This window comes from Mirounga leonina, unplaced genomic scaffold (assembly GCF_011800145.1).
Source record: "Mirounga leonina isolate KUSES-001 unplaced genomic scaffold, KU_Mleo_1.0 Mir_128, whole genome shotgun sequence".
NCBI lineage: Eukaryota > Metazoa > Chordata > Mammalia > Carnivora > Phocidae > Mirounga > Mirounga leonina.
Genome location: NW_023270320.1, coordinates 26,391,102 through 26,413,228, shown reverse-complemented (window position 1 = coordinate 26,413,228; position 22,127 = coordinate 26,391,102). Strand labels below are relative to the sequence as shown.

Here is a 22,127-nt window from a genome sequence, read left to right as displayed (position 1 = left end):
GCATTTGTCGAGATGGGAATGGCAGTTATGACATAAACCAGCTCCAAGTTAATAAAATCAGAGATCATCTTTCAGTCTCATGTTGTACGCCTTTCAGTCGTTAAGTCTGCTTCAGTGAGATCTCAGGTTTGCAAGGCCGGTTCTATTTGTCGAGGCAGTTGGAGCGTCCACTCTGCAGTGGACGTCTTCCCACCTGCGTGGAATTGGCCGTGGCCGGAACAAACTTCCGCGTTCAGAGTTGATCCCATTCCTAATACAGGGAACAGGGAAGAGTCACGGAAGGGACACGCGCGTGTGTGTGGACGTGTGCGTGTGAGACGAAAGGCCGGGTCTTTGAATGAACTGCTTACTTGAAAATTGTCTTTCTGCAGGTGATGTGTCACCAATCAGCATGTCTCCCATCAGTCAATCTCAGTTTATCCCACTTGGGGAAATCCTTTGCTTGGCCATCTCGGCAATGAACTCCGCCAGAAAACCTGTCACCCAAGAGGCGCTGATGGAGCACCTGACCACGTGCTTCCCAGGTAACGGGAAAAGAACGTAGCACTTTCCAGATGGGTGTGTGTTCCATTGCTCGAGGACATCACATGGACCATTCCTCTTATTTAAATGTAATAGCAAAAAAATTCTTTGCCAAAACGGGACGGAAACTTTTCTTAGTTCTGTAATTAAAAGCCGAGGCACCTCTGTTACCGCAAAAATACTTTGCCGTCTTCGGGTATTACTGCAATCCTTTTTAAGTTGGCACTGAGAAGAAGACATTAAATCAGAATCCATGAAGAATTCTGGCAAAAACTACCAAGGTTCTGTTCAACGTCACCGTAACCTGCTTTAAAGACATGAACATCATGATTCATGGGAGCAAGTCAGAAAATTTTAGTCCCAAGGGATTACACTAAAGAGACAGTAATGTCAAAAATAAACAGGTCTTGCATGCTTGTGTCATGGCTTGATGAGTTTTAATAATCTGATATTTGATAGATAAGTTAGGATCCCATTTTGAAAGAAAAAAATAAAATGTTTCCTTTTCTCTTAAATATTAGTAAAAGAGGACAATAGGCCAGCTGCTGCATGATTGGCACTGGGTGCCTCCAGTTCAGGAGACATGGGAACAGTGATGAGCTAAAGACTGCATGCCCTATCTCGAGGGAGGTGGCCCACTACTCAGCTCCGGTGTATTGACCCCCGCCCCAAAATGTGGAAGTCTGCCAGAGTTGCAAATCTCCTACTTTTTCAAGAGAATCTGGACTTTCAATTTTATGTGAAATCTGTAGACCTCCCTCACTATTGGCAGTTGTGTGTGTGTGTTGTGTATGTGTGTATGTTTTAACACATGGGTGCCAGTGACATGCAAGTCCAATAAAACACATTACTGGGCCACCAGTTGGCCAACTTGGCTTGGATTCCAACCTATGCTTACATTAAAAATGAGCCTTTGACACAGGTTTTATGCAACGTAGAAGAGACCTTGGTAAATAGAAACTAGAGGCTGTAGCCGTTAGCTTTTACTACCAAAAGGCCGGGTTACAATCACAGCACATCCGTGGCATACAACAATGGACATTTATTTAGCTCCTGGGTTCCCCAGGAGTCAGCTGATCCAGACTGGACCTGCCCAGGTGGCTCTGCTCCACCTGTCCTCCATCCTCTTTGGAAAATGAGACAAGCAGAGGCCTGTTCTGGGATGACACAGACACAAGAGAACAGGCCCTGTTGTCCAAGGGCTCTTCAGCCCTTTGGTCACACCATACCCGCTAACATTTCATTGGCCAAAGCGAACCTGGCTGAACTCAAGGTTGAGATGTAGGAAAATGTAGGCAGAAGGACTACTTCTAAACTAAATATTCATCTACCATATTGAGTCTCCCCACTTTTCCTTTTGACCCAAAGTAACTTTACATTTCTCTCCCAGTGATTTTTTTCTCCTTCTTCTATTTTCTTTTTTTTTTTTAAAGATTTTATTTATTTATTTGAGACAGAGAATGAGATAGAGTATGAGAGGGGGGAGGGTCAGAGGGAGAAGCAGACTCCCCGCCGAGCAGGGAGCCCGATGCGGGACTCGATCCCGGGACTCCAGGATCATGACCTGAGCCGAAGGCAGTCGCTTAACCAACTGAGCCACCCAGGCGCCCCCCTTCTTCTATTTTCTAATTAATGTGTTTTGAAATTATGTATACTGTTTAAAAACTCTTAACACGGACCCACCTTTGCAACCTATACATTGCCTTAAATTTTCTAACGTTATCTCTGAATATTCTTCACTGTCTGATGGTCTTTCCTTGTTAACTTCCAGGCAAACCCTTTTCCTTTCAGTAGTAAGGTAAGCAGAGTCCCAGGTGAGAGCAATCTAAGGAGACAGATGCCGTTCACAGACGTAATGTCCTTGTGAAGAAAGACCCTTCTTGCAGCCTTATACCCAGTTAGCCACTTCTGACATCAAACGTCGCAGCAGCTTTTAAAATCCCTCTATTTTTAAGTAGCTTCATGAGAGATCACATAGCTTTTCCAAAATTGGTTCCATCTCTCCCATTACTGGGCTATAAATAGAGGATGGAAAGAACACAGGGCCAGTATGTAACAGTAAATTGTGAAAAATAGTGAAATCAAATAGTAAATTGTCAAGCAGCTGATTACAATATCACTAAGTTGGAATACTTTGCAGAGAAATTCATAGGTCACCCGTACTTAACAACTGCTTTGCTAGCTTTTATGATAAATGAACTCAAATCTCAAGGCCTTATTGTCAGATGGACTGAGAGGAGCTAACTCAACCTTTTTCATCTTTGTGACACTGATGACTCATTGGTCAACCTCAGATGGCAGGAGCACTGCATAAACCTGAGTCTAGGGCAGGGATTGGCAAACTATGGCTGCAGGCTAAGTGTGGCCCACTGCTTGTGCTTATAAATAAAGTTTTATTGGAACACAGCCTTGCCTATTTGTTTATGTATTGTCTTTGGCTGTTTATGCTGCAGTGACAGAACTGAGTAGTCGCAGCCAGGAGATCATATGGCTCACAAAGTAAAATAATTACTTTCTGGCTCTTTACAGAAAAGGCTTGCCAGCCACTGGTTTAGGGCACGGCAGTAATGATTTAAAGCTTTGTTCAGCAATAGTTCCATATTTTAAACTAGTATTTCATAAAATGAGGTTCTTCCCTGCTTGTCTTCCTTCTTCCTTATCTCTCTTCCTCCTTTCTTTTCTTTTTTTCCTTTGATTTCCTTCTTTTCTTTTGCTAGCATTTAAGGTACTTCAGAACAAAACAATTTAGAAACTTAATACAATTCAAATTCTATTTGAAAATGTATTTTCAATGACAGTGCTAAAACTCTGGAGGGATTTAAATATCATAGTTATGGGGCTTATTTTGTTTTCTTAAGGTAAGACTATTTACTTTTTTATAGCTTACTCTTTGAAAATAAAGTTTTAAAGTCTAACCAAATATTATTAAAATATTTGAATTCTCATATTTAATGCCTATTTATAAATAAAAAGAATAGCCTAGATTTGGGCCTCTATTACTGTTTTGGACATCCATATTCTAAAGAATGTTTTTTTAGTGAAAAGCCTTCTAGTAGAAATGTCTGACATACTGAAATGTGAACCCTTTTATCACCTTTCTATATTGATTGAATTTTTGAAAACAACTTTTGTCTACCAGTTTCTATTACAGAAACAATAATTTTTTTAAGGTATAAAAAGAATGAAATACTTGCTTCACAGCTTAAGTAAGTACTCGTCATCCATCCATCCAGAATGATCATTTCAGTCAGACTGGAACTTGTTGAATTGTTACAGTCAGATCTTCCCGGGAGGAAAGCTGGCCCTCAGAGAAAGAGCTGCTAATGGGGTTGAAGTTAGCTTTCGATTTTGCTAGAGAATGTTAACATTATATACCCCACGTTCTATCTCCCAACTCATCCCCTTTACGTCAGTTCTTGCAGAATTCTCCCTCAGCCAGTGTTCTTTACATGCGAGAAGAAATAATCCAAAGAAGCTGACTGAAAGTTTCCATCCAAAGTGGTTAACATATAGAATGTGTGCATGTGCTCTCTGTTCCGACAGTTGTCGGATTTGCGGGATGAAATAGATCTTAGAAGTCTAAGTAGCACCCCGTTGACATGCAGTGTTTTTAGATATCTGTTTTTGCTTTGGAAAGATGTAAAGGTATGGAAAAGGAGAGAAGTCAGCTTTCAGCTCTGTTTGGATATAAAGCTTATCTTTGTTCTTTTAGCCCTCAAAATCCAAATTCGTGGTGAATTTGGGGACTAGGATCTGGTAGTGGTGGAATGTGCAAACACTGAAAGCAGCCATCTCTTTCCCAGGCGAGCCCTGCAGATTTCTTGTGCGAGTCTGCATTTCACAGACAACTGAAAATACCAGTCATCCGACAGAGGCTTTGTAATAAAATGATCATCCTAAGTATCAGTGACTCGCAGTTAAAGCTTTGAAAAACCACAGGTAGAATTGTGGAAAGGGGATTGGACAGGGAATGTTTCTCATTTGGTTTTTTCAAATTAAGCATTATTGGACTGACAAACTTCAAATTCAAGACGTGAAAACTTTAGATGTAAATTCTTTTTGGAAACTCGTTCTTATTCCTTCCTTTGGGAACAATCCGAGCACCTATTCTTAATGGTAAGTAAACACGATGACACTGAGGTCATGATTTTGTATAGGTTCCTAAGTTTTCTATGATCGGCGCTTGAAAGGCCTACAGTCAGCAAATTCTGTTTATAGTACTAGCTGTTTTTCTGGATTACACCCCAGCTTTCCTTTATTACAGCAGCAGAGTCAACGGGTCAATCATGGATGCTTATAAATGAGCCTTACCATTTTTTTGGCAGAACTTGTATCTGTTGCAATAGCGATTGCAAGCATGCTACCACGTCAGATACAGTTCATTTTCGGTATGGATTTGACACCTGCGTAGCTTTGTCTCACAACCCCAGTGGGCATCATGAGGCTGCAGTGGGCACAGTGTCTCATCTTGGGAGTGGTAGTCTGGGTAGTGGTGCCCCCCCCCCGCCCCCCCCGCCAAACTTGTTCAGCCAAAGGCCCTGGTTGGGAGTAAGGCACAAAAGCTCTTTTAAGTTGCTTCTCTTAGGTGCAAGCAGGTTTTGTTTTATGACGGCACTCAAGAATTTCACATATATGGTTTGGGTTGTATCACTAATTCACATGGAGTTCGTTTTGTGCAGAAACTATCATAAAATTTTTTTAAAAATTTTTTATTATACCAGCCTGGAAGCCATTTGAGTAAACGCCAGTGTACATCTCTCAAGAGCAGAGCCCTAGACTAAAGGGAAACCATGCGGCGCAAAAATTAAATAATTATACTAAACAGGACATTATTCATAAGCAATGTTGCCTTTTCCACCTTGGTCACCAAGGATGGCTTCTGAAGATGGTAACGTGGATGGATGGGCAGGTCACATTGCATTCGTGGATGCTCTCCCAGGCCATTACTCATGCTTTCATATCCCACTTTTGTAGTTTTGGAAGGATTGTGGAAGCCTAAACTTAGTTTACCCTGCTGTTCTATGTGGCTACACGATGTTCTCTGAAGGTAATCTGGCTTCCATGGGTCCTGCCCCAAAGTTGAGACGATTGATAGCTAATGCTTATAGACCCCACTATATGTCAGGCACTGCTCTGCATACATGAAACGCAGTTAAACTCACAACTACCCTATGAGGGTACCTGCTCTTATCCTCATTCTGATGGCCGTGAACAGAGGCTCAGAGAGGTTAGTTAAGTTGCCTAAGGCGATACCAGCTGTATTAGTTTTGTAGCACAGCCCTAACAAAGTACAGGGGGCTTAAACAAACAAACATCAGTTCAGGAGGCTAGAACTACAGAATCAAGGTATCAGTACAGTTGGTTGTTCCTTCCAAGGTCTGTGAGGGAAGAAACTGCTCCAGACCACGCTCCTTGGCTGATGGATGGACATTTTCTACCAATGTTTCTTCACATTGTCTTCTCTCTGTGCATGTCCTTCTGCCCAATTTCCCCTTTTTAGAAGGACATTGGTCATGTTGGAGTAGAGCCCACTCTGATGACCTCATTTTAACTTGTTTATAAAGACCCTGTCTCCAAACACGGTCACATTCTGAGGTTTGGGGCATTAGGTTTAAACACAGGAATGGTGTGGGCAGGGGAGGTTGCATAATTCCACCACTACCACCAGCTAATAGTGATGGAGCTGGAGTTTGAATCTAGCAGCGTGGCTCTGGGCTCTGGGTGCATCATGAGCCATGGTCAAGTCTAACTGCCCTTTTATGTAACTTACAAAATTAAGTTTATTAAGTAAGCTTAGTCTTGAAAAATGTGTATAAAGTAGCTTCCAGTGTATATGGTAGCTTCTGTATGTGTCCTGTTTGTTTTCAAATGCCAAGACAGCTATTTCAACCCAGTTGCCCTAGTTTTTTTTGTATCGAGAAAGGCTTTTTTGTAAATGTATATTATTACATCATGTAAAACATTTTTCATTTTCCCCTCTTTTAAAAATACTCTGCCTTTGATGGCTCAGTTCAGTAAAGGCCTCGTGACAAGTATCAATCTCACTGCACCTGGCTTCCATCTCTCTTCCTGAACACCTCCAAGTCCTATGGACTTGCCATGTGGTAATACTCGGAAGCTTGGCAAAATTCGTAGGATTTTGTCTTAGGTTGGGCTGCTGGAACAAAATCCCATAGACTGGGGGGGCTGAAGCAACAGACATTTATTTCTCATAGTCCGGGAAGGCTGGGAGCTCTGAGAGCAAGGCACCTGCAGATTTGGTGTCTGGTGAGGGCCCTCTTGAGGGCTTGAAGACGGCTGCATCCTCACACGGCAGAGGGAGGGGGCTTTGGTTTCTTCCTCTTCCTATGAGGGCACATCATCGAGGGCCCCAACCTCAGGAACTCATCTAGACTTAGTCACCTCCCAAAGGCCCTACCTCCTGGTACCATCACATCAGGGATTAGGATTTGCACATAGGAATATTGGGGGCGGGGGTTCAAACATTCAGTCCGTAGTAGATTCTGAGAAATCAGGAACCAGCAACAATTTCCCTCTACATGCTCATGAGTCTATGTTCCTTTGGTTTTAGGTGTTCCCACCCCAAGCCAAGAAATCCTACGGCACACGCTGAACACGTTGGTACGGGAGCGGAAGATCTACCCAACTCCGGATGGCTATTTCATCGTGACCCCACAGACTTATTTCATTACTCCTTCTCTCATAAGAACTAACAGTAAGTGGTACCATTTGGACGAGAGGATACCTGACAGGTCTCAGTGTACCTCTCCGCAACCCGGAACCATAACGCCCTCTGCCTCAGGCTGCGTCAGGGAAAGAACGTTGCCCAGAAACCACTGCGACTCTTGCCACTGCTGCAGAGAAGACATGCACAGCATGCATGCTTCCACTCTGCAGAGGAAACCTGCCAAGGACTGCAAAGACCCCTATTGCCCTCCTTCACTATGCCAGGTGCCACCCACCGAAAAGAGCAAAAGTACTGTAAACTTTTCTTATAAGACAGAAACTCTCTCAAAACCTAAAGATAGTGAAAAGCAGTCCAAAAAATTTGGGCTCAAGTTATTCCGGCTAAGTTTTAAAAAAGATAAGACCAAACAGCTAGCCAATTTCTCTGCCCAGTTTCCTCCTGAGGAGTGGCCCTTGCGCGATGAAGACACACCAACTACTATCCCTAGGGAAGTGGAAATGGAAATCATTAGGCGGATTAACCCGGACTTGACCGTGGAAAATGTCATGAGGCACACTGCACTAATGAAGAAACTTGAAGAAGAAAAAGCGCATCGGAGTAAAGCTGGGTCTTCTGCCCATCACAGTGGAAGAAGTAAAAAGAGTAGGACTCATCGAAAGTCCCACGGAAAATCTCGGTCACACAGCAAGACACGAGTGTCTAAAGGAGACCCTTCGGATGGTTCTCATCTGGATATCCCAGGTGACAGAGAGTATGACTTTTGTGATCCTCTTACCAGGGCACCCAGGGAAGGCTGCTTCATCATTGAACACAAAGGAGATAACTTCATCATGCATAGCAACACGAACGTGATTGAGTCTCATTTCCCCATGACACCAGAATGGGATGTGTCTGGGGAACTGGCCAAAAGGAGAACGGAGATGCCTTTTCCTGAGCCTTCCAGGGGAAGCTCCCACTCAAAAGTGCACCGAAGCCACAGCCATACCCAGGACCGAAGGTCCAGGAATGAGAGATCCAGCAAAGCCAAGGAGAGATCCAGATCGATGGATAATTCGAAGGGCCCTCTGGGTGCTTCTTCTCTGGGGACACCTGAAGACCTGGCTGAAGGCTGTAGCCAAGATGACCAAACCCCCAGCCAGTCCTACATTGACGACAGTACTTTAAGGCCCGCGCAGACAATTGGCCATCAAAGGGCTCATGTTTCGTCCACAAGCTATAAAGAGGTGTGTATTCCGGAAATAGTCGGTGGCAGCAAGGAGCCTTCCAGTGCGTGTAGCCTTTTAGAGCCAGGCAGACCACCTGAGAGTTTGCCATCCTATGGGGAGCTCAACTCCTGTCCAACAAAAACAGCTACAGATGACTATTTCCAGTGCAACACGTCCAGTGAGACAGTCCTCACGGCGCCATCGCCTCTGGGAAAGAACAAAGAGGATCATGACACTCTGACTCTGGGGGAAGGGGTGAAAAAACTGCCGCTGTCTGATAGGCAGGCCCCACATTCTTCCAGAGAGCCTGTAGGGCACAAGGAGGAGTCACCAAAAGGGCCAGGCGGAGGCCCAGCCGCTTCTGGCGCAGTGGCTGAAGGGATTGCCAATGGACGCCTTGTCCAGCACCACAGTGCGGAGCCCAGCAGCCTGGACAAGAGGAAAGAGATATTCAGCAAGGACACACTGTTCAAACCTCTCCACAGCACCTTGTCTGTAAACAGCTATCACAAATCGAGCCTGTCCCTCCTCAAATCTCTCCCGAAGACACCTGCCGACACACTGCCGGGCCGATGTGAGAAACTGGAGCCGCCCCTGGGGACCTCGGTGGCACCAGCCGTGCCTGGTTCCCAGCGTCAGCAGGAGTCAGGGGGGAACCAGGAAGCCTCTTTTGACTATTACAATGTCTCCGATGACGACGACTCTGAGGAAGGGGCAAACAAAAACACGGAGGAGGAAAAAAACAGAGATGATGTAGGCACCATGCAGTGGCTCCTTGAGAGGGAGAAGGAAAGAGACTTGCAGAGGAAGTTCGAGAAGAACCTCACCCTCCTTGCCCCAAAGGAGACCGACAGTAGCAGCAACCAGAGAGCCACCCATTCGGCACGCCTCGACAGCATGGACAGCAGCAGCATCACTGTGGACAGTGGATTCAACTCCCCACGGTAGGGAGAGGCATCCCCGCGCGTGCACGCACACACCTGTCAGGGCCTGGGGCTTTATACAGATACCTTGAAAAGTTCCTGATCTCAGTTTTAATTCTGTGAATGCGGGTGAAGGGTTGTGTGAGTTGCGCTGTTAACAACCTGTTTCTGACTTCTTTTTCAGGAATTGAAACAAATGTTTCTGCAGCTGTAGAGATCCCCAATCTGGACTGGTGGGTTGGCTCCCTCCCTCACACTTGCATCAGGCCAATCTAACTAGGACCAACATTTTCCAGGATTTTTCTTCTGCGTTTATATTGCCACCGTGCTGATAAAAGAAGGGGTTTTTTTTTTTTAGGTCCTCAAAAATAGTAACTTTTTGAGTAGAATGAGTGGTCAGCAGTCAATTGGGGGTTGGGTAGGGCTTGGGTATAAATTGATTGACTCAAGGACGGGGTCCTTCTAGTGGGAATAGCAGATCTCAACACCTTTCCGGGGGATCGAGATGCTAGTTGCCATTGCAATGTCGACTCTGTGCGCTCCCTCCCTGACCTTGCTCATACACTTCACATCCGCAGCGAAATAGAACCTTGTGTCTCTCACAGAGGCGTGAGGGGCCTGTGTTCCCTTAGATCAAAGCACGTGCCCACGCTTTTCTCTCTCCTGCAGAATTGATACAACCCATTAAGGCACTCGAATCATAGCTGGTAATTCAGCAAAGGGTTAACAGCAGAGGGTGTGCAATGCCTAACGGTCATATCCAGCACACTGAAGTGGTTCGGGGGTTAAGAAAGCAAAAGAGAGTCTATCCAACTTCCTTTTTTTTTTCTCCTTAACTCTTCCTTCTCCTCAAAGGGCAACTTGGGACCTAATTCTCATTCTAAATTCTACTCCAGATTGGTGACTCTGAGATGCAGAAATACTACTGAGAGGTGGACATTTCTCATTAGCTGTGATTCCCAAGATTCTACGGTATTGATAATTTTAACAAGTACCCAGATAGGATTATATACTTCATATATTTTAATTATTAATAATGAAACTTAGTTCTGTTGTGATCATTTCACTTTATCTCTGGATAATTTGGGGACAGAACATCCCCAAATCAGACTTGGGAATCATATTAGACCTTTGTTATTTCTTAAAGGGCTATTTTTTTATTATGATGATGATTATTTTTGCCATGTAACCTTTTTTTCCAAGTTAACACATGTGTGGAAGTCTAATGTCTAAACAAATCACAGAAATGGTGCTCTGGTTAAAATGGGTGTGAGGCCAGGAGCCCCACGTCTCCTCTGCCAGTCCCTCAAGGAGTCCTAACTAACCTCAGGGAGCTATGGCACTCAGTCCAAAAACTATTAGCCTACCTACTAAGTGACTTTTCTACAAAATAACTTCCACTAAGTATTTTTTAAATCATAAATCAAATCTTAATTTATTTACCAATTATTTTGTATATCCTTTTCTTTCTATTTCCCGCTTCTGCTCTTTTTTTTTTTTTCCTCTTAAATTTCTAATAGTGGATACCAGAGAGGCATAATTGAAGGTCTGTAATTGATGGTAGACGTTCAAAATCATCGTTTATGGAAGGTGTGGTTTACCTGCCTGTATCTTATGCTCAACTGTCTTATTATATAGACTCTGCCTGCCTAGTACAACTAGTTTCTGACCTTGCACTGTGCCCTCTTGGCCCCTACACCCTCCACAAAGGGAAGGCTGCGGTCCTCCAGACATAATTGCTACAGAGACGAGAGTAGTTTAATGGGTTCTAACTCAACAACCTACCACCGCATGATATTGAAAGTTTTTTTGTTGGTTTGGGGGACAAATAAACACAAATACTCATGAAATAGTTGACCCTGTCCTGCCACAGAATGTCTTGTTTTATCTCTAAAGTCGGGCTGCAGAATATAGAATTTATGAATGAGATTATTTCTTGAAGTAAGTTTATTTTCATTTGTTTAATAAGGTACTTAAGGTTAAACGCTTTGTCATGGTAAGAGGTAAGATCGTTCTGAGGAGACAACTGTCTCACATTTAGCTACGTGTCTGTCCACTACTGTTAGGTAGAGTTTCCTCTATAGGAAAAGATCGATCGCCCATAAATTTCATGCAGTTAGATCATCTGCAGAACAATTCCTAATTTTGCCCTTTTCATATTTACTATTCTTTGGCTAGAAATTAGGTCACAACTGTTTTTAAACTGTATTTTCGGTACACCTCAGTTAATCGACTAAGTTGTTTTCTGATGCATGAGAATGGTCTATGAAGGAAAATATTTGCGTTATAGGGAGTTTTATTCTCCAGCATGAGGAGTATTTTAGCCAAATAGCATTATCAGGCTGATACTTCTCCACTGCCTCGAGATACAGAAACTTTAAGTGGGCCACTTATTTGAGTCTTTCAGTACATATTCCACTGAGCAACTAAGATCCAGTTACAACAACAAAGACCAAGAAAGGTGATCTCCACACTCCCAGCTTTCCGTGCTGGCTCAGAAGTCATGTTCAGCCACATTCTCAAAATTCTTCAGTCCCTTTCGTTGGGACCTAAAGGGTTTTGAGAAGGAAAAAAGGTAAAAGTTTCAACTATGCTATGAGATCTAATATTGAACACGGAAGTTCTTGACCTGAACAACCTGCGATTCCAAATCTGAGGCCCAAAACTGGTTGACAAACGCAGTGTGAAAACCCGAGGTAGCGAAACTGCCAGGAATGTGTCTGCTTCGTGTAGGGCGCGAGCATGCGCTGTCAGAGCGCGGGGCCGAGGGAAACACACACATCCAGGAGGATGAGCCGCACACCTGCTCCGTTCATTTCTTCTGCTTATAAAATCTTGACATCTTATTGTTAAGGTTGCGCTCCATTGGGTTTCTTTTTCAAGAAAGTTAAAAACTTTTAAACTGGGGGACCATTTTTATTTAATTTTTTTTTTTTAAGATTTTATTTATTTGCGAGAGAGAGAATGAGAGACAGGGAGCATAAGAGGGGGGAGGGTCAGAGGGAGAAGCAGACTCCCTGCCGAGCGGGGAGCCCGATGCGGGACTTGATCCCAGGACTCCAGGATCATGACCTGAGCCAAAGGCAGTCGCTTAACCAACTGAGCCACCCAGGCGCCCCTGGAGGACCATTTTTATTGCTAATGCTCTGTCTCCATTAGCTTTTTCATCATCACACCCAGAACCCTCGTTATGAGGGTCGCACCCTGCACTCGTTATTACAGCAGTAACGAAATATATCCTTTGGAGAAACTGGAGTACTGTATATCTTTATCACTATGATGACTCTGGCCAAAGGTGGTCAGAGGCATCTTAGAGCACAGACAGCTCCCAACTGAGATGACCTTTTGCTGTGATGTGTGTGCACAGTGCCTGGCAGACAGCGGGTACCTGATGAGTGTGAAGCCTGTGCCTCAAGACTAGTTTCAAAGGTTAAGAGGGCTTAAGACCTTAAAATGCATTTTTCCATAGAAAAGGTGCCATTCGTAATGGATGGATTCTGAAACCAACTCCTGGTAGCTCCTTCATTCATTAGATGCCAGATGTGCATCTGAAATAATTAGAATGCATCTAGCTTTTTAGTTTACAGATTCATTGACGCTTATTTCTTCACAATCACTCTATGAGTAGGTAAATCCCATAACTCTCATCATTTTAGAGATGGGGAAATCAAATACTGTAAAAAGTTACTATCACAATTAAGAGTGAAATCGAAGGAACGTGTCACGAAATCTTTGGGGTTCTACATGTTGATTGCCCTTCTTCCTTCCTGCGCCTGACTCTGTGCCTCAGCTATGGTGCTGGCAAGCCACTGGTGAATTTTCTTAGGGAAGGTGTAAGGCAGGTAAGTAGGTGAGTCTAGCACTTAACATCGCTTTAGTGATGATGTTCTGGGGTATTCTTTAGGTATGCTCAGATCTACCGTAAGCACAATGAAAGAACTTAACTTCTTTCTTTTTTTTTTTTTTTTTAAGATTTTATTTATTTATTCGACATAGAGAGCGAGAGAGCACAAGCAGGGGGAACAGTAGAGGGAGAGGGAGAAGCAGGCTTCCCGCTGAGCAGGGAGCCCGATGCGGGGCTCGATCCCAGGACTCTGGGATCACGACCTGAGCCAAAGGCAGATGCTTAACCATCTGAGCCACCCAGGTGCCCCAGAACTTAACTTATTTCTGTAAATGTATTAACCTTCTGGAGGTGCTCTTTGCAGTCAAGAAAGATTCGGTTGTCTTTTTGGTAGTCGATGAATAAACTTCCTTTTAAACAATTACCTCTTGGCTCCTTGATGAGAAACAAACTCAGAGCCACAAAGGTTAGGTTGAAACAATCCACTATCTAGGAAGTGCAGCCAAAGTACAGGCATCCCTCGCTTTCCGAAACTTTGTGTTAACATCCTTTCACTTTAAGGAAAGACCCTACATTAGTAACAGCTTTCTTCGTGAAAGCGAAAACCTTCGGATTTCTTTCAGTTAGCAAAAACAGGTACTAATGTAGGTCTTTCATAAAATCGAGGAGACATTAATGGCGAACGTTTGGAAAGCACGTGTATGCGCTTTCTGACATTTAGGCTTAGGAAAGATTTCATAAGAACACCCTACACTCCGAAAGCGGGAAAAGCCTGTGTGGGGTTCGGACAGAATTGCTCTTAATTTAGTATGGGAATGAAAGAGAGGTGGTGAGGATGTCCACTGCAGTAATCTGAGCTGCTGACTAGTTTCAGCAGGCTTAAATCAGTGATGGGGGGGCCAACTCTCAGAGAATATTTTCTAAATTCTGAATCTGCCCAGTCGGGTGAATGGATGTTTTGAGCATCATTGTGATTTCTTCAATCTCTTTGTAAACTAAGTTTCTTATTCCCACTTTGAGGACTTTGAACTTAGAACCTGTTCAGTTCCTATCGATCAGGCCAAGTAACCTTATTTCTGCTATTGCCCTACACATTTAAAATGTGAATATTCTGAATCTCTTAGAGCCATAAAACAAATTCAAGAGTTTCTAACTTAGGAAAATTAAAAGAGAAGTAGAAATACTAAAGCCTTTAAATCACTTCTATTCTATAAGAATCCTTGAAAAATAAAATACTGCTACCAAAGTCGGGGGAGGGGATGTAAACTTCACAAATGGGGCAAATCTAAGATTCCTTATTTGAAAATATAATGTATTTCCATGAAAGTGTTAAAATTTGAAACAGAGGTGCAAAGCCTTTTAAGAAGAATTCTATTCCCATCAGGGTGGCAAATTAGCTAATGGCATGCTTGAAGTCCACCAAAGTCAAAATCGGCTAATCAGGAATGAAAACAGAATCATTAGGGGCAAAAGTGAGTTTATTCATTTATTCAGTGAATTTCCAGCCTGAAATGAAATCATCGCATATGTGTATTTAAGAGGATTCTTTTCTAAAATGAACGCGATAGCTATCTATCACATCAAATTTGGAAGCAGTTTCCTTGAATGGGGAAAGAAGGAGAAAACATTTACAGTGCATCTAGCTGGATGAAAACCCGTTATTCAGGGTGCCACTGATTATAGCGTGTGTGAAACTTCTGGAGCCCACATTGGAAGAGCATATGTGAATAATCAGTGTGAGGTAGTGTATATATGACATCATGAGCCAACAGAGGAAATCCATTAACTACATCATTTGCTCTTCCTCTGGGGCTCAAGAGATAATTATTTATGTTTAAAACCAAACAAAACAAACCCTTTTTACTCTTTTAGCACTCGGGAGAGCCTGGCTTCCAACACGTCAAGCATTGTTGAAAGTAACCGTCGTCAGAACGCTACCTTGAGCCCGGTCCACGGTGGAGCTGGCCCGGCCTTCAACTTCCGAGCAAGTACGGACCCCGCAACCAGCGAAGCTGAGAAACTACAGAAACCTTCCAACTGCTTGCAAGCTTCTGTTACTAGCGTGTGACAGTCGTTCTGCCTCAGATCTCCTGTCTCATTCGATACAGCCAAGTTTACGACACTGGGACTGATGTTTACATCTTGGGAAAGACAAGCATCTCGACCACAGTTTTTGTGTTTACTTAAACTGTGCTGCTAAGTAGGCTAGGGCAAAAAACAAAAATCTTTATTTCAGAGTATTGCTTTTCACATTTATGGCTCTGTAGCAACCGAATAGCAGTAGGGGTGATATGTATACTTTTGCTTCACTACTTGTAACTGAGCACACATAGGAAAGTCTAGACACTGTAAGTGTGATATGCATTCCAATGTCATGAAGTTGCCAATTCCATTTTTAAATGCCACAGATACGTGTTGCTCCCAGTCTGTGGTCAGAGGGTGCCACAGAACTGATCCTTGACACTTCCCCCCCCAGAAAAAGTAAGCCACCCCAAAATGTCAAATACCAGGGTCCACCTTAAGGGAAATCAGTGTCAAACTGACCAGAAGGGACCCCAGCCCTCTGTGTGTGAATTGTTTATGCACCAGTCATTTCTCACTGTGAGTTTTCGTGACACGATTTTGCAGGAGCCCGTGGAAATGTGTCAGAAGGGGTCGTGATCGAAATTCTGGGAGTGTTTGTTTTCAGGATTTTGTTTTTAAGTGTTACAGATGCTTGTCTGATTTTTAACCTTCCATAATCACAAACAGGAATATAGGCCTTTGATTCTGAAGTGGACGAAAGAAGGAGATCCCCAGCCTGGCTGGGACACAGCACTAAGGGATGGAAGAGGGAAATGTGGACTCTAAAGCTGTCAATCAAATATTTAAGGAAGATAATTTCCTCCTTGTGATACTTAGGATGATCCTATCTTACTATAATAGATACGATAATTAATTTGTTTAAAAGCAAAATGTTCTTTGTGATACAAATGAAGAGTATGGCCTGGGGATGTTATTCTTTCTAATGGAAGGACATTAATCTATTTTATGTAGTTTTAAATAGAATGCCTAAATTAGGCTATGGGAGATCATTTCTAGTGGTTATAGGAAAGAGCAAAGTTAGGGAGAGTTGACCTTCAGGCCTTTTATTCCTGGAAAGATATCTATAGAGAAAAGTTTAAAATAATTTTTGATTAGAAATATACATGTGCCCATGTAATTACCAACAGAATGTGCTCGTTCTGCAAGTATGGTATAATCGGAACTTGTACTCCCCTAAAATTTATCAGAGTAACAAATATGCATACATGAACTATGCCAGAGTAATGTTTACAGATACTTTGTAACCAATTTCAGGAGGCATTTTTAGGTGGATGTATAGTTACTAGCCCAACTTACTTCAAAATGGTTTGTTAACATTTTGCTTTGGTTTACAATGTCTTATTGAATACAAAGAAGACTCCGCAGCAAAGGGATTACAAATAATCGAGCTTCAACTTTACAGAAGAGAGACATTTCAAAGTTCCCCATTTTATTCTGTGAGAACAATGGACTAAATGTGTAGATAGTGAAAAATTATTTGCAGAAGGGTTACATATGACACAAGTAAATGGTCTGACCAAAAGTTTAGTTTAGTGGCATGTGAGCCATAAAACCATAAAATATATATCCAAAAATAAATCTAAAATCTTCCCACCTCAGACTTCAGTAATTGGCATAAAATGTGTGAAACATTTCTGCTTCAGTATTAGGTTCAATCACTAGGGATCTGTTTAAAGAATGCACTCCTATACATAGCTGGACCGATTCTTGAAACATATGGATACTCTCTCATGCTTTTCAGATACTTGGAAGTTGCATTAGGTCAAACTGGACTCATCGAGTTTAGTCTAGATTCCTTTTTGGGTGCTTATAATGAAACGTAAGCACATTTCTTGGTAAACCCCCATACCACTAAAATGCTTAAGTCAGTTGGCTTTCAATCTCATGCCTTATTTCCTCCAAGGCATGCCCTGATTGCCCAGAAATGCACTATTTGTCTCATTGCTTAAATATGTCCAGGAGGAATGATAATCTATCTAATAGACTATACACACAGTCTATTTCCTTGGGGAGTTATATACCATACGGTTACTAAATTCTTCTGGCTAAATTCCTTTTTTTCCCAAAAAACCTGCTCTCGAGTGTTGAATCATACCATCAGTTCATAAATAATGCAACCATTGAAACAATACATCAGCCTCTCGTTGATCCTCTTGAAAGTAGCCATTATAATAATCAAACGCTGTGTGGACAGGAAAGGAAAGCATTACCTTTAAGAGAAGCTTTAAAATAGGCATCTATCAATATTTCACACGATACCGGTTGACAGAAGACATGATTCAAATAAAATGTGTATAGTATTTGCCTGGTGCTATGGGGTACACTGTTTTAAAAACAACAACAAAAACTCCCTTAGACCTGGAGCCATTAGCGTAGAGAAGATGGGCTTTAAAGATGCTACGATGTAAGCAGACGTTCCGTGCGGAAAGGTCCCCGTCTGCGTCTAACAGGAGTCGTGGATGGGGGAGGCGTGGCAGCAGGAAGCATTGTTACAGATGTGACCCGAGATGGTCCTTGGACGGCGGGCGAGCTTCTCAGTGACCAAACCCTCAGCCCACGCCAAGCTCTGCCAACATCCTTTTCCTCCCCTGAACTGATAGCTTTGTGAGACGTGGCTGCTTATCTAGTCTTCACTTAGAGTTTATCAGCTGAAAGGTTTACAGAACTGAGTCTGGTTGAATCTTTGTGTAGCGTTCACCTCTAAAGGGTCAACCCGTCTGTCGGCATTTTGCACACTTATGTATTATTATGATGCAGCGTATTACTTTATGGCAATTTTTATTTTTACATATAACTACCTCCATAAATTTGATGAAGTGGCAGCAGTGTGTTTAAAGTGTATTGTTCGGAAAAGCAAAGTGGAAAACCTCCGTCAACATGAGGCCATGGCGTTCTGTGTGTGTGTCCGTCATTGACCGCCCCTGTGGACTCGTGACTTCTTCTTGGCCGTGGTTTTGTTTTACGGCACTATTGAGCTTTCAGATGTAAACCTGTCTCTCCTCTCTTTCCCACAAAAGCACACTTGACTTTGTTACCAACGAAAGGAAGTTGAAATCTCTTGTCTTTCCCTGCCCCCTCTCCCCCACCCCACTCCTGCTAAGAGTTCTCCCCGGTGAAGAGCCGATCGGTAAACATAATTTAGCAAGCTCTTTGCTCCTGTAAGAATCTGATTTGGAAATTCTAGGCATTCAGTAACTGAAGACACACAACAAATTTGGACTGTGCCGGCTTTGAAGTACTTTGGGCCTCTCTGCCTTCACTCACATGCTCCCATCCCGAGCCCAAACTTCGGTTTAATTAAAAGAGCTGTGTTCTGTTAAATAGTTTGTATTCCATTTTATATATTTTGCACATCTCAGGGGACCTTAATGAGCATATGAAAAGGGGGGTGCCATCAAATAGAGAAGACAAATGGAGGAGCTGAATGGGGACCGACCAGGATAAAAATACCAAATTAGTGCTTCTCTGATGTTGTGGAGTGCAAGTTCAGGAGGCATAAATTGAAAGTTAATCTGGACTAACAGTGATCTGAACACCAGCTGTTCCCAAGTCTCCCTTTCTCAGAGCCCAACCAGCGGTTCGAAGATGTAAATTTAAATTCTATCGCAATCGCCCTGGGGGGAGAAATCTGTTGGACGGAAAGGAAAGCATTGTGCGTTTTGTTTGTTTGTTTGTTTGTTTTTTTAGGTTGGCACAGCTTTGTAAAATCCTACCCAGGATAAAAACCACTTACCGCCACCAAGTGTACTTGAAAATAAAGTTTTTAACTTAAATTATAGGCATATAGCTCACAATACAAGAGTGAACCTATTTTGAAGTCTCGCCATTTATAACACGGGCACTATTTGGAGCTTGATTAAAAGCCAACAACAAGCTATCATGACTTTGCCAGTTCATTTTGGGATCTCAAAGTGCTTCCAAAGCATTCAGATTGACAAACAATTAACAAAGCAGATCCTACTCGTAATACCCATACTTGAAATGGACAGACAGAAGGGGGGAACCTCAGATTACCCAGAAATTCCGTGGCAGCTACCAGTGATCTGTTTTCTATCTGTTTGATAGACCATCATGAGAAATCACTAAATACAATGCTATTTTTCTGATGTGTGCTAATAAAGTCGAAGAAAACAAATACAACTGTACACTTTTGTCCATCTTCATTCAAAAAGTTCAGGGTGTTTGGAATTTTACAAAACCCACCCAAATGCCGTTGCGGTCAGAGGTAGATCCTAGACATACACCCGTGTTTACAGTTTCCTATTGGGCTTCTGTAATTCCTGTGCTAAAATTCCATCCTTCAGGAGCATGGCTCTTCCCAAGAGTGGAAGGTGCTGGAACAGAAATTGTAATTAAAAACTTTCTCAAGTACTCTTCACTGCACTGCGTTAGCACACTAGAAATTCATTACAATATATTGAGTCCCACCTGGAAGAATCCGGATTTCCGAGGGAGCTGACCTAGTTCTCAGTGTGTTCTCAAACTAGGAGATACCAGATCCTTGCCGAGGACCTTCTCCATTGCCACAGGCCAGCCGCAGAACCAGCCGGCGCAGGCTGTCAGGCGCCAGCAGACCCCCAAGCAGAAGTGATCCCATCCTCTCCTTTCCCCCAGCCCCCCCCTCCCCCCACCATCCTGCCCGTTCTCTTCTGTGAGCAGCCAGGCTTCTGCAAATGTCCAGGGCTTGAGGACGCCAGAACACAGGAAGAACGAATGCGAAAGCGTGGAAAGCATTGTTTTGCTTGGGGTTAGTAAAATACAGGCAGGAAGCCGATTACTATCGGTCTGATCTTTGCCAAGTTAGATAAAAGAATCAGCTGTCATTCCGTCATTCTCCCCGAAGGTTTTACAGTGTTAAGGATACATCCAATATTTTCCCATAGATTTTTATTTAGGAGACATTTCATAAATTATATATACCAAAAAAATTCATGATGAAATTTCCTGGCGCGTTTGAAATAGGCGTTGGCATCTCCCTGATTGAGTTAATCTCTGCGTCTTTTGCAGCAACATCCCAGAGAGAGATTCCTCCAGTGATTGCTCCCCTAACACATAATCCTGTGTTTTTACAGTTGTTCTATGACTTACGGTTGCTGATTGGCAAGGTTGAGGATTCTACAAGGCTCAAGGGGGACTAAACCTTCTTATGATTATATATTATCAGTTATAGGGCTTTAATTGCTCGTTGTTGGCCTCAAATGCGAACACACACACACACACACACACACTGCCAACAAGGGAAGGGGAGTTTCACAAATGAGGCAGCAAATGTAAGGCTAGAGGCTTGGCTGGTCCACGTACAGCTGCCTACCTCCCTGTCCAAAGGCTGACCTTGGCACCCCCGTTCCCTTGCTCCCAACCAAAAGAGGTACCAAATCTGAGATCTGAGAACTCCTCCAGTATCAGTCCTCTGCAGTTATGGGAAATTCATGAAGTACACACTCAGCAGCTCCTTGCCTGCCTTTCCTCCCAGGTCCTTCCTCCCTGCCTCCTTCCCACTCCCCCACCTAGATACCGATCCACTGGCACGGTTTCCACACCGGAAGGGCAAAACAGTGTGTGGTATTGTGCACACGTGATGGGTTAGGACTAGGGCTGCCCTCGGGTCACCTTCATGTAAGTATTGACAGCTACAAATTAAGGTCCTTAGAGTAGTTGACATAGATACTACTTTCTAGAAGAGAAATTTCAACGTTAAGCTTAAAGGGATCATAATTCTGCAGGTATCTTTCTCTGAGTGACTGAATGTGACTATTGCATTGGGGTAAATGAATTAAGAAGTGCAAGTGGGATTTACTGTATGTTAGAAAGGAGTTTTGCAGCCAAGACTGCCTTGAATAAAATGTGTTTGCACTGAAAAAAAAAAAACAAAACTTTAAATTACTTGGTCTCTGGTTGCTGTAAAGGTCATCCAAGATGGATGTTCTGTTTATATTGTATAGTATTTCATATGAAATAATTACAGTTCATGAAATGTCTTCCCTAATGTTACTGATTTATGACAGCACATTTGTAACATGGTTTTTATCGTGTCGGTGTGCCATTTTGTAAATGATGATGGCTTGTCATGCTTAGTATAATAACTTAAAAGGAAAAAAAGCACAGGGATTTTTGTAAGTCTATATTTGAAAGTCCCTCCATAAGGTAATATTGTGTTCATGTTGTTTATGTAGTGTTGTGTGAAATATCCATTTTGGATCGTGTTACTTTTTAAGATATTAAATAACATTTGGTTATATGTCTAAGTGGATTTTTTTTGGTACTTGAGCAAAAATACTTTAGGTGAGACCAATTCATTTCTTTCCTCAATTAATAGGCGTTTGTAACAAATTTTTTATTGCACAATCTTTGTTATTAGAGCTTTTGAATTAAAATAACTGAAAAGGGAAATATCTGATCAGAATCTTTTTCCGGGAATATTGAAAAAACCACAGTTTTTTGGTTAGCTATTCAAATTTCAAAGAGTCAGGCTTAGGGACGATACGCAGAATTGTGTTTTCTGTGAAATCAGAAAGCAGTGGGGTTGGTCTGTTTTGTTAGCCCTCAAATCACAACTTCTATCCCCAAATAAATGTGATCCCCTTTCCAGTGAACACCCAGGGGTTAGCCACATATTCTCAAGTTGGGAATTCCTCCATGTTTCGCTGCCTTCAGAATCTATCAGATACTCTCTTGGCTGTCCTTCCTAGTGGCAAATCTTTGTACTTGGAGAATGGACTCCCTTTTTTTCAAGCCAAAAGTAATCTGCCATCAAGCAAACGATGAAGCTAGGAAACAGCATGATTAATCAAAAACAGTAGGAAGCTATAAGGTTGAGCCTGATTTTCTTGGAAAGGCAATACCCAAAATGGATCTCCGAT

General features: G+C 42.7%; 1 protein-coding gene across 2 annotated transcripts in view; it reads left to right on the top strand.

Moving 5' to 3' along the window:
• STOX2 (storkhead box 2) overlaps positions 1 to 19,825 on the top strand; it is a 105,410-nt gene extending 85,585 nt beyond the window's left edge. Inside the window, exons 2-5 of one of the 2 annotated variants that reach the window (XM_035004273.1) lie at positions 372 to 524; positions 7,094 to 9,359; positions 9,523 to 9,571; positions 15,055 to 19,825. In XM_035004273.1, the coding sequence (XP_034860164.1) occupies positions 372 to 524; positions 7,094 to 9,359; positions 9,523 to 9,529 (2,426 nt within the window). In that variant the 3' untranslated portion in view covers positions 9,530 to 9,571; positions 15,055 to 19,825. The remainder of the gene's footprint in view (positions 1 to 371; positions 525 to 7,093; positions 9,360 to 9,522; positions 9,572 to 15,054) is intronic. The other variant, XM_035004272.1, reaches the window with a different exon arrangement.
• The last annotated feature ends 2,302 nt before the right edge of the window (positions 19,826 to 22,127 follow it).